Source organism: Cucurbita maxima, unplaced genomic scaffold (assembly GCF_002738345.1).
Source record: "Cucurbita maxima cultivar Rimu unplaced genomic scaffold, Cmax_1.0 Cma_Scf00040, whole genome shotgun sequence".
NCBI lineage: Eukaryota > Viridiplantae > Streptophyta > Magnoliopsida > Cucurbitales > Cucurbitaceae > Cucurbita > Cucurbita maxima.
In genome coordinates, this window is record NW_019272056.1 from 1,030,666 (window position 1) to 1,047,953 (window position 17,288).

Below are 17,288 nucleotides of genomic sequence, written 5' to 3' on the forward strand. Positions count from 1 at the left end.
ATGGTGCATCTTCGAGCGATTAAGCACATTATTTGCTATGTGAAGCAAATGACATGAAGTATCAAAGAGGGCGAGGTCCTGAAAAACTAGTCGATTTCACTAATAGTGATTTAGCTAGAGACATTGACGATAGAAAAAGCACCGCAATAATGACGTTTTATCTGAACGAAAATATGATTTCTTCGCATTCTCAAAAGTAGTGAACTGTGACACTTTCTTTTTACGAGGTTGAGTTCATGGAAGCAATTGCGGCATCATGCCAAGCATTATGACTAAGAAATTTGGTGAGTAAAGTGACCGGAAGTGAACCAATGTCGGTAACTCTCTACGTCAATAACAAATCTGTGATTGCATTGATGAAGAATATGATATTTCACGGACACAGTAAACACATTGACACTCGCTTCCACTTCAATCGTGCGTGTGTGGAGAAGAGATAGATCGTTATAGAGTTGATATGCACTAAGAATAACATGCAAATATTCTCACCAAGGTCCTATCAAGGGTTAAGTTTGCTAAGGTACAAAAGTTAGTGAGAGTGAAGAATCACGAACAAAGTCACGCTTTCAATGAAGATGGTGGGACAATAAGTTTAACTTTAGTTTTAATTTAGAGAAAGCTTAGAAAATTTGTTATGGTTTTCTCTATTATAAATACTCATTAAATGTAATTTCTATTCACAACAAACATAGAAAATTGAAAAGGATAGTGTTTAAGATTAGGAACGGCATACCGAAAAATAAAAGAAGAAGAAAGTGCAAGTCTGTCTATGATTAAGAGTAACGGTGGTGGAAATCAATACTGACTGGTATGAATTCCGGGAAGAGACTGAGGTTGCCTGATCTCTGTCGAACCGAACTCTCTTTTCGAATTGTTATTTCTCCTCCACTTATTTGTTTGCATATCGATTTGTTTTCATATGGCACATGCACCTGGTTTATATTATAGTCTAAAGAGGAGGAAGAGAAAACTCATTTGGATACCTCACGTTTAATACAAAATTGTGAGCTTTATAATATAAAACCGACACTTGTGAAGTTCATTTACATACTTCCTTGGCGGTCAATACAAAGAGGCCTTGATTTACACGCCATTTCTCTCTCTCTCTCTCTCTCTTATAAATCGGCAAAGTCTTGTCATCCTCCTCATCACTAATATCATATCTCCAAAAACCTACTTTCCAATGGATCACCTTCCATCTCTGAAGATAATTGAGATCTGTAAAGTGGCTCCTCCGCCGCCGGAGGCGTCACGTGCCGCGGCTGTGCCGTCGTCTCTTCCTCTCACCTTCTTCGACCTGTTATGGCTGAGGTTCCATCCAATCCAACGCCTTTTCTTCTACGAGTTACCGTCTAATGATATATCTTTTGTTGACGAAGTTGTTCCGAACCTCAAAACCTCTCTTTCTCTTACTCTTCGCTATTATCTTCCTCTGGCTGGCAACCTCGTTTGGCTTCCACACTCTGACGTTCCGACCGTCGAGTTTGTCGACGGGGACGGCGTTTCTCTGACGGTGGCTGAGTCGGGAGCTGACTTTTACCGACTTTCTGGCAATGGGTTCCGTGAAGTTTCTGAATTTCATCCTCTTGTCCCCCAATTGCCTGTTTCCCATGATCGTGCTGCAGTGATTGCCGTTCAGGTACTTAGCTCCAAAACTTAAGTAGCTAACAATGTTGGTTTTTCTTTTTTAATTATTGAAGTATTAGTTTAATCTTTAATAACTCTTTCAATTTATTATTATTTTTTATTTGATGGTTTTAAATCAATTAACTTTTAAAAATTGGGGAATTAATGAGGTATTTTTAGAAGTTCAAATGTGAGATCCCACACTGCTTAGAGATGTATTAGAGCCAAACAGTGGAGGGTGTAACAGCAAAGAGGCAGAGTCTCGAAGGAGGTGGACACCAGACGATATGCTAGTGGGGACGTTTGGCCCCAAATGGCAATAGATTGGAGGTTTTAACATTGATTAGAGAGAGGAACGAGTGTCAGCGAGAATGCTGGACCCTGAAGGAGGTGAATGGGGAGGTCCCACATCAATTAGAGATGAGTAACTAGTGTTGGTGAGAACGCTAGACCTTGGAGGGAGGGGATTGTGAGATCCACATCAGTTAGGGAGAAAACGAAACATTGAGAAGAAGCCAAAGGTGAAACGTTACTCTTAAAATCTGCAACTTTAGGGAAGTTTCAAATTTGTTCTTAGTATTTATTTTAAGAAACTAGTTGAAATTTTTAGATTATTGGATAAGGACTCCATTAAGGATAAAAATGTATATTGAATTAATGATTTAAATTCTTAATACAGGTCACCGTATTTCAAAGCAAAGGGTTTTCCATTGGAATAACCAATCATCATGCAGTTGTAGATGGAAGAACCTCAACTTCATTTATTAAATCATGGGCTCAAATTTGCATGGACCAATCAACGGTTCCAATCGCCAAGCTAATACCATTCTATGACAGGTCCATTATTGATGATCCAAAAGGCCTTGCAAAAATCTATACAAACGCATGGCTGAACCAAGACGGACCCAACAACAGGAGCTTGAACCTTAAACTACCCGAAACTAAACCTAGTTTAATCCGAAGCACTTTTGAGTTCACACACCAAAACCTGCAGAAGCTAAAGCAATGGATTTTGAAGAAGAATGATGAGCAAATATCTTCATTTGTAGTGGCAACGGCTTATCTATGTGTATGTACTGCCAAGTTGGATGGTTTAAGAGATGGAAAATTGTGGTTTGGATTTGCTGCTGATGCTACGTCACGTTTAAAGCCGCCACTGCCTTTGAATTACTTTGGAAATTGTTTGGTTGGTGGTATTGTTTCCATTGAAAGAGTTGAGCTTTTGGGTGCAAATGGAATAGCTTTGGCTTGTGAAGAAATCTCGAAAGCTGTAGAGAATTTAGGAGGAGGAGGAGTTTTAAAGGGGGCAGAAATTTATGGGACACTTATGAGTGAAATGACCAATGATTATTCTAAAGCACAAGCCATTTCCCTTGCTGGGTCGCCTAGATTTGGAGTTTATAGTACAGATTTTGGGTGGGGAAAGCCAATGAAGGTGGAAATAGTGTCAGCTGAATCACCATTAGTGTTTTCTTTGAGTGATAGCAGAAATAGCGATGTGGGAATGGAGATTGGAGTGGTTAAAGAGAGAGATCAAATGGAAACTTTTGCTGCTCTCTTTAATGAAGGTTTTGAAGCTCTTTGAAATCATTTGAATCAATTCAAATGTGTTATCAATGGTGAATGCATTTTAAGGGCTTATTTTGATTATTTTGTTTGCATCTTTTATGTCATTCATTGCATAAAAAATTTAAGGTTTTTATAGTGTAATCTAATGGTTCGGAATGTTATTATAGAGATAAAATAAATTTTTGATCAAATTCTAATTATAAAAAACTCATAAATTAACCACTTGCTTTGCAATGACTATTAATGGACACAATTTGTCCTACAAGAACTAAGAGTACACTTCAATGTCTTTAGTTGTAATACCGAGTTAAAAAAAAAACACAGAAAATGCGTGTGGCAATAGCCACTGTACGACTTGATGTCGACATCTGGTACAAGAAGGTAGAAAAAGACAGCTCCCCACCCAATTTTGAGTTGGGGAGGTCGGGGAGGGGATTTAAGAGCTGTAGGAGAAGAACGAGGAGGAGAAACATGCGAAATTTTGGGAAAGTCACTATAGGTAAATAACCCATATTAGATACCAACAACTATAGACCCCTCCCACTCATGACAAGTTTAGCAAAGAAAAGCTAACTGGAAAACTTCTAATATTCCCCACCGAACAAAAATAATATGTTATAGAAGATTAAATACCAGTTCTATGATTATCTGAACCTCTAACAATCGAGTAAGATTTACGATTAGGTGTTAGTTGGCACCTAACTATCCCCGTATAACTGCATAACTCACATTCATGAACAATAATCATAGACAACTAGTAAGATATAGCTGTGGACCCCTGTGGCTCGTGACAGGCTCATTACAGGGAAGCTAACTGGCGAACTTCATTGTAGTCTCCACACAGTACAATCATAAGTCATAAAATATCTCAAGCAAGTTCTTCTTCTTTCGGAGAGCAAACAGCCTAGATTTGTTGTGTGACTACACCTTTCTCTCAGCTCCTTCCTTTAATCAACCTGTGCCAATACTAACCTCCTCCACGTTCGGTTTCTTCATAGATCTTATAGATCTTGTCAAATGTCAATAGGGACAACAACCATGACATTTGGTTGACTTCAAGATAGATACTGATGTGTGTATATATATATGATTTTCTATTCACTCTAAACCTAGTCTAGTCGACTCGATCATGATATTTTACTCTAGATATGGCCTGAACGACCCAATCATAATATTAATGTATCAGACCTTTTCTCAAAAAACTTTAGGCCTCGAAAAATTCTATGAAAGACAAAAATCATATTTGTAGATTTATTCTCATGATATAGAAATAAGAAAATCAGGCAGGGTCAACAATCACTCACGTCACATAGGTAAGCTCTGTTCGGGCTAAAATATTGATTTCCCATAACGAATAGGTTAGCTCGAGATCTCAATTATTTACCCTTTTTCGGAAAAATAAGCGAGAGCAAAAGAACAATTCAAGTTCAGTTTTAGAGGGTGGGTGCACTAGGCTCGCTTAGGGTACGTTTAAGTTCATTTGTTTCATTCATGTAGTGGTAACATCTTGAACATTGCACTTTCCTAGTACAATGATATACATTAGATATTTACGTAATTGATGACATCAGTAAGGTATTATTAATCCAATAAAATTTGAATCTGAATTTGAATTTGAATTTGAGTTTGAATTCTATCTTTCACGTGTCTTTTTTTTTTACCCCACGTTTTTTTTTTCTTATTTCTATTGTTTTTTTATGTCCATTTATTTTCAGCACTTTACGAAACTTACAAATTTGTTCATAATATTTAAAGTTGCACCATCAATATAATTAAATTAATATATATATATATATATATATATATATATATATATATATATATATATATATATATAACGTGGTTAAGCTTACGTACCTTTTTGTATTAAATTGTGAAAAAAAAAATCATCTAAATTATAATTTTGCTCTTGGTGACTATGATATCATCGGTAGATGTCACTTAATGTAGAATGTTTCGAGCCAAATACACTTAACTTTAAAGCATATGTCTAGATTCTTCCATAAATCATATTCTAATTGGAGAGATTTTACGTTGATATCATTTATAGCACCCTATGCTTAAAGATTAAGATTTTGATTAAGATTTGAAATGACATTTGATAGTTCCAACATTCTCCTACATCACTTATAGATTTGGAATCCAGATTTGTCATTTGATGACCTCAAATTTCACATACAATGAAAACTTTTCCAATAAACTAACACGAGTCATTTTAACTTATTTTGTCATCACAACACATGCGTACAAGCATGAGCTCACCAGGCGAGCTTGCACACTCTTTTGGTCCACCGACGAGCTAGGCCAAAGGAATGTGAGAGCCCGCCTGGTGGGCCCATGTTCCTATGGGTGGGTTGTGTGTAGAGAAGTACTACACATTCAACCTTATTAAGATTCGAAAGAGGCCTTAAGTCATTCTAAAATATTTTTAAATGATGGGTCTCATCATGTTGCATATGTTTGTATCTGTTGACCTCAACAACAGAGTTAATTACTGAGTATTTCTTAAAATACACAAGTCACACACTACTCTTGTGTGTCGCGATGAAGGCCATGGAACCAGTGTCACCGTAGTTGCTCTGTCTTTAGTAGCCCTTGAATTAGATGAAATTATTTTATTCTTTTCTTTGTTTGATTTAAATTTCACATTATTTATTATTTGTTGTTTTATTTTAAAGCTTTTATTACTATAGTTTAAGTCTAAGTCGATGACACGGTTTACTGAATTTCTAAAATGCGGATGATAAGACATTTCAGGCATGCAGTAGCGACCTTATTTACAATAGAAAATGGTTATTTGCCACATTCATGTTTACACTGGCAAGGCTAAAATGTCTCAAAATCAACTACAAGGGGACGTGACTAATAGTCAATTCTTCCAACATAGGTTACACTCTATCAAAATCGAGTTATTTATTTGCATAATTAGCCTATAACATTTTCCAAAAAATTTCTAAAACTTTCTGTTGTCTCTATTTTCTAAAACATTTTCTCAAGAACTAGGCTAGAGACTTGAACATACCTTACCAATGCCAATGACGACCAAAATTTCAGTTGATTGACTTACTCGAGGGTTAAAGTAAATGTCACTTAATCATGTTACGAATCCTGATAGAGTGCGACGGTGACACTCTGTCGTTCACTTGAAACATTATTGCTGAGGTTGATGGCCAATTTAGGGGTAGGGACAAATTTCATGTTGTGGTGCAAATAAAATATTTTTGTTTTTTGTGGTCATCAAAGATCATAGCAAGGATATGGTACCCACTCATACAACAACTTTTCTTATTATAATTGTCAAGAAGGTCTAAGCGAAACCAAATTTGTGCACCCAACAATAATTTCATAACCTCAAACCAACTCATCTCATCTTCCTCCTATCTCAAAACTCATGGAAGGAACAACAACTGTGAAGATAATTGAGATCTGTAAAGTGGCTCCTCCGCCCCCGGAGGCGTCACGTGCGGCGGCTGTGCCATCGTCTCTTCCTCTCACCTTCTTCGACCTGTTATGGCTGCGGTTCCATCCAGTCCAGCGCCTTTTCTTTTACGAGTCACCATCTAATGATATATCTTTTATTGACGAAATTGTTCCGAAGCTCAAAACCTCTCTTTCTCTCACTCTTCGCCATTATCTTCCTCTGGCTGGCAACCTCGTTTGGCTTCCACAGTCGGAGGTTCCGACCATCGAGTTTGTCGACGGGGACGGCGTTTCTCTTACGGTGGCCGAGTCCGGAGCTGACTTTTACGAACTTTCGGGCAATGGGTTCCGTGAAGTTTCTGAATTTCATCCTCTTGTCCCACTCTTGCCTGCTTCTCATGATCGTGCTGCAGTGATTGCTATTCAGGTAGCTAACATATTCAAGACACCACCTTTAAAACTTACATAACTGTTAAACATAAAAGGCAAACAAAAACTAACCAAATCTTTTAGAACAAATTAATCACTTAGCTTTTCAATTTTGTTTGTTGTTGTAACATTGATGAGGAAAGAACACTAACTAGCCTCGTAAATTTTCTCACTCACATTAAAATCACTAATATTCTTCCTAATTAAACCATAAAATTTGGTCCATAATTTGTGACTTCTTCCGTCAATTCTATTATAGTTGCTCCATAAATTAATAATTTATACTCTTAACACAGGTCACCACATTTCAAAACAAAGGGTTTTCCATTGGAATAACCAATCACCATGCAATTCTTGACGGATTAACCTCAACTTCATTTATCAAATCGTGGGCTCAAATTTGCATGGACGAATCATCTGTTCCAATCGCCAACCTAATGCCATTCTATGACAGGTCGGTTATTGATGATCCAAAAGGTCTTGCCAAAATCTATGCAAGCGCATGGATGAACCAAGACGGACCCGACAACAGGAGCTTAAACCTTAAACTACCCAAAACTAAACCTAGTTTAATCCGAAGCACTTTTGAGTTCACACACCAAAACCTGCAGAAGCTAAAGCAATGGATTTTGAAGAAGAACGATGAGAAGATGTCTTCATTTGTAGTGGCAATGGCTTATCTTTGTGTATGTACAGCCAAGTTGGAAGGTTTAAGAGATGGAAATTTGTTTTTCGTGTTTTCTGGTGATGTTAGATCTCGTTTAAAGCCACCGGTGCCTTTGAATTACTTTGGAAATTGCGTGGTTGGTAGTTTTCTTTCCTTTGAAAGAATTGAGCTTTTGGGTGAAAATGGCATAGCTTTGGCTTGTGAACAGATCTCGAAGGCTACTAAGAATTTAGGAGGAGGAGGAGCTTTAAAGGGAGCAGACAATTTGGGTACAATTATGAGTGAAGTGACCAATGATTATTCCAAAATACAACCCATTGGCCTTGCTGGGTCACCTAGATTTGGAGTTTATAGTGCAGATTTTGGATGGGGAAAGCCAATGAAGGTGGAAATAGTGTCAGCTGAATCACCATTAGTGTTTTCTTTGAGTGATAGCAAAAATAGCGATGTGGGAATGGAGATTGGAGTGGTTAAGGAGAGGGAGCAAATGGAAACTTTTGTTGCTCTGTTCAATGAAGGTTTTGATGCTCTTTGAAATCATTGGAGTCAGACTCAAATGTGTTATCAACTGTGGATGTATTTTAAGGCTTATTTTATTATTTTGTTTGCATTTTTATGTCATCAGAGGATTATGTTCTAAGTAATAACTTAAAAGAGTTTAAAGAGTATGGATACGATTGAGTGTCTTATCCTAATAATCATATTGATATGACCTAATTTATAACGGTTACAAATGATTTAATTTAAATTGTTTGGGAAGATATGTGGGTAAGGATTCGCTATACAATGAGTTTGCATATGATTGAACTTCGAAATATTTAATTTCTCTTTATAAATCTGTTAATTCATAATATCGATACTTCACAAGATAATCATATCCTAAGTGAATTATAAACTCCTACTTACAAGGGATTGTTCTTTGATTTGCATGAGTGAGAGTGGTTTTTGTAGCAAATTCAATAAGCCTATCATTTTGGGACTTCACCAAATAAGAAGCTGAAAACATAATTTCACGTGATGAAATTCATTTCTTCCTATATAGAAAAGTAAATAAATAGTTTCTTTAAGGGTTGGTTTCAAAATTGGAATTGTCACAGCCCAAAATTTGAATCTCGAAATCAAGATATCGACAAGAAGCATTTACAAAAAGAAAAAAACAAAAAAAAAACTTAGCAATTATGCAAAAAGTTTAGTCAAAACAAAGTGTTCTAGGGAATGAGTTTAATGAAAAGTATTTAAAATGGTTTAGAGAAATGTATCGATCTAAAACAAGAACATGTCTAGACTCCTAGACACCTCAGGACACTTCTATGTGGCTTTAAGATTCAGCACGCATTCCCACCTTGAACAATGGCATCACTCACCTAAACAAAAAAAAAAAAAAAAAAAAAAAAAAAAAAAAAAAAAAAAAAAAAAAAAAAAAAAAAAAAAAAACGGAATGAGTATAAAAATACTTAATAAGTAGCCTACTTGTAGGCTATTCTCTCATCCTTATCTTAGTAGGTATCCACGGTCTTATCTCAGGGTTCTAAGGGAAGCGATCTAAGCTGCAACTCTCTTTTTTGTATCTTAAGAGGCTTGCCCATCTTATGCAGCGGAATGCTAAGTGTCCTGAGGTGAGGCGCAACCTCACAAGCGAATCTGAGGGGATCGTATAACTGGATCTGAATAAGTAACTCTGCCTGAACATCATCCGTGGAGGTTAGCTAACAACCCTCCCACGGGAACATACATCCACTAAAATCGGGGGTTGCGACCCCCTATGTGCCGATCAGCTACTAAGTCATCCGACGTAGCTCCACGTCCCCTGCTCGGGGATGGGTTCCTATAGCCCAGGGTTCCTGGTCAAAAGACCCCCTAGCTATCATCACTAGGTCGGGGCACCTGTCACACTTCCCTGTCCGGATCTACCTAGCTCAACGATCTTAATATTGGAGCTATGTTTTGACAGTACGATATTGGAGCAGAGAGAGAAGTGAAGGTTCTGGTGACACTATCCAAACTGCTCAACTCTAGCGGACTACCTACAGTTACCGTGATTGTTGGATCGGTATGGCAACCCTAAAGGGGGGTGAATAGGGTTTTAACGATAAAAGTTTTTAAAGTGATTAATTTTTCTAATGATGAAACTTTTTATAAATAAGTAGAAGATTGATAATTACTAGATCAAAATAATTCAAGTCAAAACAATAATCAAGTAGAACATCAAGTAGAACATGCAATAAATCACAATAATAATTTTGAAATTAAATATGAAAGAGTTAGAGAAAATGACACCGTAGTTTTATAGTGGTTCGGTCAAACTCGACCTACTCCACTCCCCAAGCACTTCTTGTGAATTTGAATAAAGAACTTTCTCGACTCTTTCCACGGATCAGAACCAAACCGCTACACCGCTCTTTTTACGAGTTTAAGAGCAAACTCAATCCTTTCCACGGCACAGGATCAAACCGATACAAGTATTTGAGTTTGATAATAACACACCACAAATCTCTCAAATAAACTTGTAAGGTTGGAGAGAGCAACCAACAAGGGAGACTTTGAACAAATGAGGATGGAGAATGTATGTAAGTTGTGTATTTTAAAATGTGGGGGAAGATGAGTTTATATAGAGGAGAAAAATGGCAAAATGTAGAAATTAATATTGACCATTAGATTGTGTTAGGAATAATGGAAGGTAGAGATTAAAAGTAAATAAATAAGAAAATTTTCTAAAATTCATTTATTTAAAATTTTAATATAATAATAATAAAAAATTATGTGAGTATCAGTCAAATGAAAATTCAAAATTTATTATAATATAATAATAATAAAAACGATGTGATGTGAGTAACTACCAAAATTTCAAGATTTCAAAATATAATAATATAAAAATATAATATAGTAATAATAAAAATTGATGTGAGTAACGGTTAAATTCAAATTTAATATTTTGTAAAAATAATTTTATTTAAAAATATAATAATAAGAAAAACTCCACAATTTGTTACTCTTCCAACATTATAAATGTCATACTTTGATATATTTTGATTTTCCTGCCACATCATCACGTCGAGTATATTGTCTCGACTCTAATTTCTTCGTTTTAGCTCTAATTTGAGTAATTGAAAAGTCGTTGTAATCGTTATTCCCGATCTTATACTGTGGACAGTTCAAAATACTGAAAGTAGTTAATAATTAAAAGCAGGTTTGTTATCATCAAAACATCAATCAATTAATTGATTGAAATTAACTAAAGTGAGATCAAGGGCCAAAAACCCAACAACTGTGGTGTCCTACTATTCTTTTTAGGGTGGAACTTGGTGGCTTAGACTTGGATTCATACGTCTCTAGGATTCTCATGCATGGTCTCACAAACCTATCAGGTTTGGAATTCTAGGCTCTGGATCCGTTGGTAGTCGTTCCGCGAGTTTAAATGCACAGTATTCTAGAGGTCTCCCAACCTAGGGTCTCGTCTAGCCTACCTAGTCACAAGCACCCTAATTTAAGCTCGTAGTTTCTTCCTATTCAACAAGAAAGATAACACAAGCAATCATGCATAGGAGTTAACACGCAACAATTCATGCAATATTAACAAACATGTTCAATGGGAAGATAACGTCCATTTTCACCCGGGCGCAGATTTCACAAGTTTTTCATCCTCCTCATGCATACATACATTATCAGAATCCCAAACTAAATTGATGACATAATCATTTATATCTAGAAACCATAGATTTCCTTGTTTATTTCATTTTCACGGTTTCTATACTAATATGCTAGGTTCGACTAGCTAAGTTTATGGGTATGATACCATGCATGCTTATTCCAAGCGGTTCCTACAAGTAGAGCCCGTGGGAATCCAAATGGCTATTTACTTGGTTGACGTGTGCCTTCCCTGGCTCGAGTTTCTTGGCGGAAAGGATTCCAAAAATTCTGGAATTTCCTTGACAGATCCTAATTCACATAACAATAGGGTCAGTATCGAAATCAAAACAAGCAAACAGAGGCCTAACGGAGGAAAAACAACTACTCACGAACCTACACGCGTGACTGACGCACGGTTCCACGCGCGCGTATCTACTCGCACAACGCCTGCGGACCAGAAATCCTGGTCGGACAATCGCGTCGGGGCGGTTTTCCAGATGCGGTTCGGGTCACCCACTTTGGACTCGGGTTGGCTTGAATCCCGCACTCTGCCGCGTGTAAGCCAACATGTAGAGCACGCCTCACCAGCCGGAATGCGACACGTGTCTAAGTCGATTCTGCCGCGCTCCTCCTTATCCCGGCCGACGCATGGCGGCGTCCTTCTCTCTCCTGCGTGTATTTAAATTTCCAAATCGTTAGGTGTATTCGCATTTTCAATCTATTTTCTTGAGATTTTTTTATCNNNAAATCCATAATCGGAATCAACAAGTTTTCTTCATGAACATTGTAGATCTCATATTCTACTCTTTCGATATGTTTTTCTTATATTTTCTGATAATCACCGGTCTTAATATTCGAGTTAGAATTTGGAGAAAAATAAGACTTCTTACAGAAAATCTCGTTTTCTTGGAACTCCGATTCGAACGGAAGTCTACGACCGCCTTCACTCCAAAACTTTGGAAGATCAGAGTCCTGAGGGTAAAAGTCTAAGAATCACTAAAAAACGCCACTAGCACACGAAAATCTCGATAAACATTTTGATCTAGACATCCGCAGACTAACCTTGAGTTCTTGGTCGTTTTTGATGAAATTAGGTGTGATTCGTGAATGCACATTGCCTTGGACTGGACTAGTCCACTGAAGGTCCAGGTCGAGGATTCTCAAATCTCCGGCATCTGTTTTTTATCCATCCTTCTCCCTCCAACCTCGAAACCCTAATCTCCTTTCTCTTTTTTTCTCTCTCCTCTCTTCTTTCTTTTTCTAATCGTGAACCTAACTCGATTGTAACATGAGTGACAGAGGTCTACATTTGTACCTTATGAGTTAGTTATGATTATTGTTCATGCATTTGATTTATGCTGTTATACAAGGACGGTAGGGGTTCGCCAACTAGCCCCTCATTGTAAACCTAACTTAATTGTTAGAGGTTTAGATAACCATAGAACTGGCCTATGATGTTTTATGATATATGATTTGTGGCGTGAGGATTATTAGGAAGTTTGCCCCTTAACTTCCTTTTGTAAGCCTATTTGTATCGAGGTCGTGCCTCGAAGATCCAATGATAAGATGATGACGAGAGACTAACAAAGATGATGATGAGAGACTACAGAAACGACTAAGGGACTGAATGCATTAACTAAGATTAATAAAACTCAATTTTCGTTTTTTCGTTTTTTCGTTTCATGTTTCACCACTTAAAAGAATAAGAATAAGAATAAGAAATCAGAGATGGTGAGCTAGAGTAGCCGCTCGGATATTTTCTTTCTTGTTTCAAGAGATTACCTTACCTAAGATGGTTCCAAACTAAACATGATTAAGTTTGAAATCTTATAATTGATTCACCAAAAGTAGGTAACGTGATTTTTAGAGATAGTTTTCACTCTTAGAAGCAATTCAAAAGAAGTAAATAATGCGATCATATCATCGAAGATGCAAAAGATTGTTGAAGCCATTAGGTATCAAATTTGGATTCTAAACTCTGGTCCAAATTCTAGATATGAGATTACAATTGAAGAGGCATGTGAGTAAGGAAAAAAACACGCCGTGAGAAAGTGTGTTGGTAATGTAGCCACGTCACAGTAGATGTTGGGAATGTCAAGGAAATCCGTTGCCTGCCAAATCTAAATTCTAAATCCTGGTCCAAATTTTTAACACGGGCACCATTTAAAATTTTCAAAAATTAAAAGATTTAATTATTTAATAAGGGTTTGAACTTCCTCCCAAAATACTTTAATCACTTAAACTTTACCTAATCCACACAAAATCCAATTGAAATCTGGCATTCAATGGTTGATTCTCTTTCGTCGGCCAACCATAATGGTTGATTCATTGGTTGCATTTTTTCTTTGGTATTAGATATGCAATCTATAATAATGGTACTCATTCATATAATTATTAAAAGTGAGTCGATATTTACGAGTTATAATTACATTTTTTTATCTTAACTATCATCACTTATCTTCTAACGAATAATTTTTTTACATAAACGATTTGGATCAAATCATTTATAATAATTATAGAGTAGTTCGTACCAATAGGAGACAACAAAATTTATCCATATACTATACATACCGTTCAGGTTATTATTTGAACATGATCATCTCAAACGTAAATTGCATACGGTTTAAGACTATACTAGTAACTTTCGATTTTTTATACAATAAATAATATTAAATTACAAATAAAATTATTTAAATTATTATTAAAGTTAAATACTTAATTACAAAGTGTAAGTAGGTAATAACTCCTACAATAATTATTTGTATTAGTAGTTCCCAAGTCTACAATGAGAGACTTTAATAATGTAAATACAACTTTCCATATATATATATAACGGCCATTTTTGTGACTTTCTCTTATCACTTTCCAATGGATGATCTTCCATCTGTGAAGATAATTGAGATCTGCAAAGTGGCTCCGCCGCCGGAGGCGTCACGTGCGGCAGCTGTGCCGTCGTCTCTTCCTCTCACGTTCTTCGACGTGTTATGGCTGAGAATTTATCCAATCCAACGCCTTTTCTTCTACGAGTTACCATCTAATGGTATATCTTTTATTGACGAAGTTGTTCCGAAGCTTAAAACCTCTCTCTCTCTCACTCTTCGCCATTATCTTCCTCTGGCTGGCAACCTCGTTTGGCTTCCACAGTCGGAGGTTCCGACCATCGAGTTTGTCGACGGGGACGGTGTTTCTCTGACGGTGGCTGAGTCGGGAGCTGATTTTTACCAACTTTCCGGCAATGGGTTCCGTGAAGTTTCTGAATTTCATCCTCTTGTACCCCAATTGCCTGTTTCTCATGATCGTGCTGCAACAATTGCTATCCAGGTTCTTGGCTCCAAAACTTAAGTACCTAACAATGATTGGTTATTTTTAAAAAGAAAATTAAATTAAAAGGTTAATCTTTTAAGAACTTTCAATTTTTTATTGGGTTCTTTTTAAAACGTATCACCCTATGCATGAGTTGCGATCAGTCGGCCATACAAGGATATCTTTGCTTTCTCTTCTTCCCCAATCATTATTTTATTGATTCCCCTCCACGTCCCACTGATACTAGCAATTAATTTATTCTCTTGACCAACAAAGCTACGACACCGTTTGGTAGTAATCACTCATGTGCATCAAGGTGTTCCCTGGCTCGTTAGTCCTCTCTTCCATGATGTTATCTGCACTATATGGCAGTGTCACAGGGTTTTGTGAGAGGGAGACAGGTGTGTCCTTGGGAGAGGTTGTCCGAAAATTTCAGTGAGTGGCCGGAGTTCTTGGGGTTGCCGACCACTGGTTATTTTTTTTTAACGGTTACAACAACATTAAGAGACTTAATTGAAAAGTTTTAATATAAAATTATAATATAAAGGACTAAATTGAAACTTTTCAAATAATATAGGGATTAAAAAAAAAATCTATTAAAGATTAGAAATTTTGATATATTGAATTGTTGATTTAAATTCTTAATAGGTTACCATATTTCAGAACAAAGGGTTTTCCATTGGAATAACCAGTCATCATGCAGTTGTAGATGGAAGAACCTCAACTTCATTTATCAAATCGTGGGCTCAAATTTGCATGAACGAATCATCTGTTCCAATCGCCAACCTAATGCCATTCTATGACAGGTCGGTTATTGATGATCCAAAAGGTCTTGCCAAAATCTATGCAAGCGCATGGATGAACCAAGACGGACCCGACAACAGGAGCTTGAACCTTAAACTACCCAAAACTAAACCTAGTTTAATCCGAAGCACTTTTGAGTTCACACACCAAAACCTGGAAAAGCTAAAGAAATGGGTTTTGAAGAAGAATGATGAGCAAATGTCTTCATTTGTAGTGACAACGGCTTATCTGTGTGTATGTACAGCCAAGTTGGATGGTTTAAGAGATGGAAATTTGTTGTTCGTGTTTTCTGGTGATGTTAGATCTCGTTTAAAGCCACCGGTGCCTTTGAATTACTTTGGAAATTGCGTGGTTGGTAGTTTTCTTTCCTTTGAAAGAACTGAGCTTTTGGGTGAAAATGGCATAGCTTTGGCTTGTGAACAGATCTCGAAGGCTACTAAGAATTTAGGAGGAGGAGGAGCTTTAAAGGGAGCAGAAAATTTGGGTACAATTGTGAGTGAAATGACCAATGATTATTCCAAAATACAACCCATTGGCCTTGCTGGGTCACCTAGATTTGGAGTTTATAGTGCAGATTTTGGGTGGGGAAAGCCAATGAAGGTGGAAATAGTGTCAGCTGAATCACCATTAGTGTTTTCTTTGAGTGATAGCAGAAATAGCGATGTGGGAATGGAGATTGCAGTGGTTAAGGAGAGAGATCAAATGGAAACTTTTGCTGCTCTCTTTAATGAAGGTTTTGATGCTCTTTGAAATCATTGGAGTCGATCAAAATGTGTTCGTGTTTATTAGGTTAAAATACTATTTCGATGCTCAATGTATTTTTAGGCTTATTTTATGTACTTTCGTATGGTTGAGGTTTATGAATAGTTATGATTATTTTGTTTGCATTTTAATATCATGTATTTAATAAAAAAAATTTAAGGTTATTAGTGTAATCTTAAACCATATGTAGTTGATAATGGAAGAATCATGTTCAAATAATACATATCTTTAAATATTTATAGTGGAGATTGCACCACCAATCTTCTAAACTTCCTCGTGATCAATTACTAAAATCGCTTTAGGTTAATAATTTCTTTTGCTCCGTCAACCTTATAAGGAGTGACTCGCACAAACGAAAAAGAAAGATGTAGATGACTCTTATTTTTCAGACACGAGAGGACATGACAGACATAACAAACAAAAAAGAGTTCATGGACGTGGACGCGGAGGTGGTGGCAAAGGAGGCCGTGACAATACCTTGCAAACCCATGACAATGCCAACCCCAGAAAGACAAGAGTATGATCAAGTATTACTCTTATGGAAAATACGGGCATTATGCGGTAGAGTGTTGCAACAAGGAGTGCGACGAAGAGGCAAACCTCATATTCTCGGATGATGAAGAGCCCACATTGATGTTGGCCGAGAAAATATCCAACCTGTTGATCCTCAACGAAGAGAAGGTTATGATGAACCCCTTCATAGATAGAGAAGACCAAGTGGAGACTAGCATGTGGTACCTAGACAACGGAGCGAGCATCCACATGACCGGAGATCGAGCAAAGTTCAAGTAGCTTGATGAGAAGTTCACTAAAAACGTGAAGTTTTGCGACGGATCAATTGTACCAATCTAAGGCAAATGATCTATCTTGTTCCAGTGTAAGAACGACAATCAACGTATATTAACGAATGTGTATTAAATTTCGAGTTTGAAGAGCAATATTATTAGTCTTGGTCAAATGACAGAAGAAGGTATTAGAGTGGAGATAGTCGGCTTGTTTCTCAAGATATAGGACATAATGGAGCACTCTTGATGAAGGTAAGAGGATCGCAAAACCGCTGTATAAGATACTATTAAAAAAA

The 17,288-nt window shown here is 36.9% G+C and overlaps 2 protein-coding genes and 1 long non-coding RNA gene across 7 annotated transcripts; 2 read left to right on the forward strand and 1 right to left on the reverse strand.

Annotated features, from left to right (window-relative positions):
- Nucleotides 1–1,101: 1,101 nt before the first annotated feature.
- LOC111469528 lies at nt 1,102–12,537 on the reverse strand. 2 transcript variants are annotated; one of them, XR_002714885.1, is made up of 3 exons: nt 12,401–12,537; nt 12,229–12,310; nt 1,102–1,114 (listed from the first exon to the last, which is right to left on the reverse strand). It is a non-coding gene; the product is annotated as an uncharacterized LOC111469528 (long non-coding RNA). The 2 variants fall into 2 exon arrangements; XR_002714886.1 differs by lacking the exon at nt 1,102–1,114 and adding an exon at nt 11,766–12,007.
- LOC111469482 (phenolic glucoside malonyltransferase 1-like) lies at nt 1,114–16,332 on the forward strand. Of its 4 annotated transcripts, none has more exons than XM_023114765.1 (3): nt 1,114–1,246; nt 6,650–7,042; nt 7,341–8,327. In XM_023114765.1, exons 1-3 carry the CDS (start codon nt 1,184–1,186, stop codon nt 8,244–8,246), a joined length of 1,362 nt encoding a protein of 453 aa, XP_022970533.1. In that variant the 5' UTR covers nt 1,114–1,183; the 3' UTR covers nt 8,247–8,327. The 4 variants fall into 4 exon arrangements, 3 of the variants coding, with proteins under 3 accessions (XP_022970533.1, XP_022970532.1, XP_022970531.1); XR_002714873.1 differs by lacking the exon at nt 6,650–7,042 and adding an exon at nt 16,313–16,332 and having other exon boundaries at nt 1,117–1,639; nt 7,341–8,314; XM_023114764.1 differs by lacking the exon at nt 6,650–7,042 and having other exon boundaries at nt 1,117–1,639.
- LOC111469483 (phenolic glucoside malonyltransferase 1-like) lies at nt 14,207–16,332 on the forward strand. The gene is made up of 2 exons (XM_023114767.1): nt 14,207–14,659; nt 15,290–16,332. The coding sequence occupies exons 1-2, from the start codon at nt 14,207–14,209 to the stop codon at nt 16,193–16,195; spliced, it is 1,359 nt and encodes a 452-aa protein (XP_022970535.1). The 3' UTR covers nt 16,196–16,332.
- Nucleotides 16,333–17,288: the final 956 nt, after the last annotated feature.

What these genes read in the sequence shown, in the direction of transcription:
- LOC111469482 (XM_023114765.1), top strand. Translation starts at nt 1,184, where the DNA reads ATGGATCACCTTCCATCTCTGAAGATAATTGAGATCTGTAAAGTGGCT. An exon ending in TGGCTCCTCCGCCGCCGGAG is followed by an intron (nt 1,247 to 6,649) that starts GCGTCACGTGCC and finishes CCGCCCCCGGAG; the next exon opens with GCGTCACGTGCGGCGGCTGT. An exon ending in CTGCAGTGATTGCTATTCAG is followed by an intron (nt 7,043 to 7,340) that starts GTAGCTAACATA and finishes CTCTTAACACAG; the next exon opens with GTCACCACATTTCAAAACAA.
- LOC111469483 (XM_023114767.1), top strand. Translation starts at nt 14,207, where the DNA reads ATGGATGATCTTCCATCTGTGAAGATAATTGAGATCTGCAAAGTGGCT. An exon ending in CTGCAACAATTGCTATCCAG is followed by an intron (nt 14,660 to 15,289) that starts GTTCTTGGCTCC and finishes AATTCTTAATAG; the next exon opens with GTTACCATATTTCAGAACAA.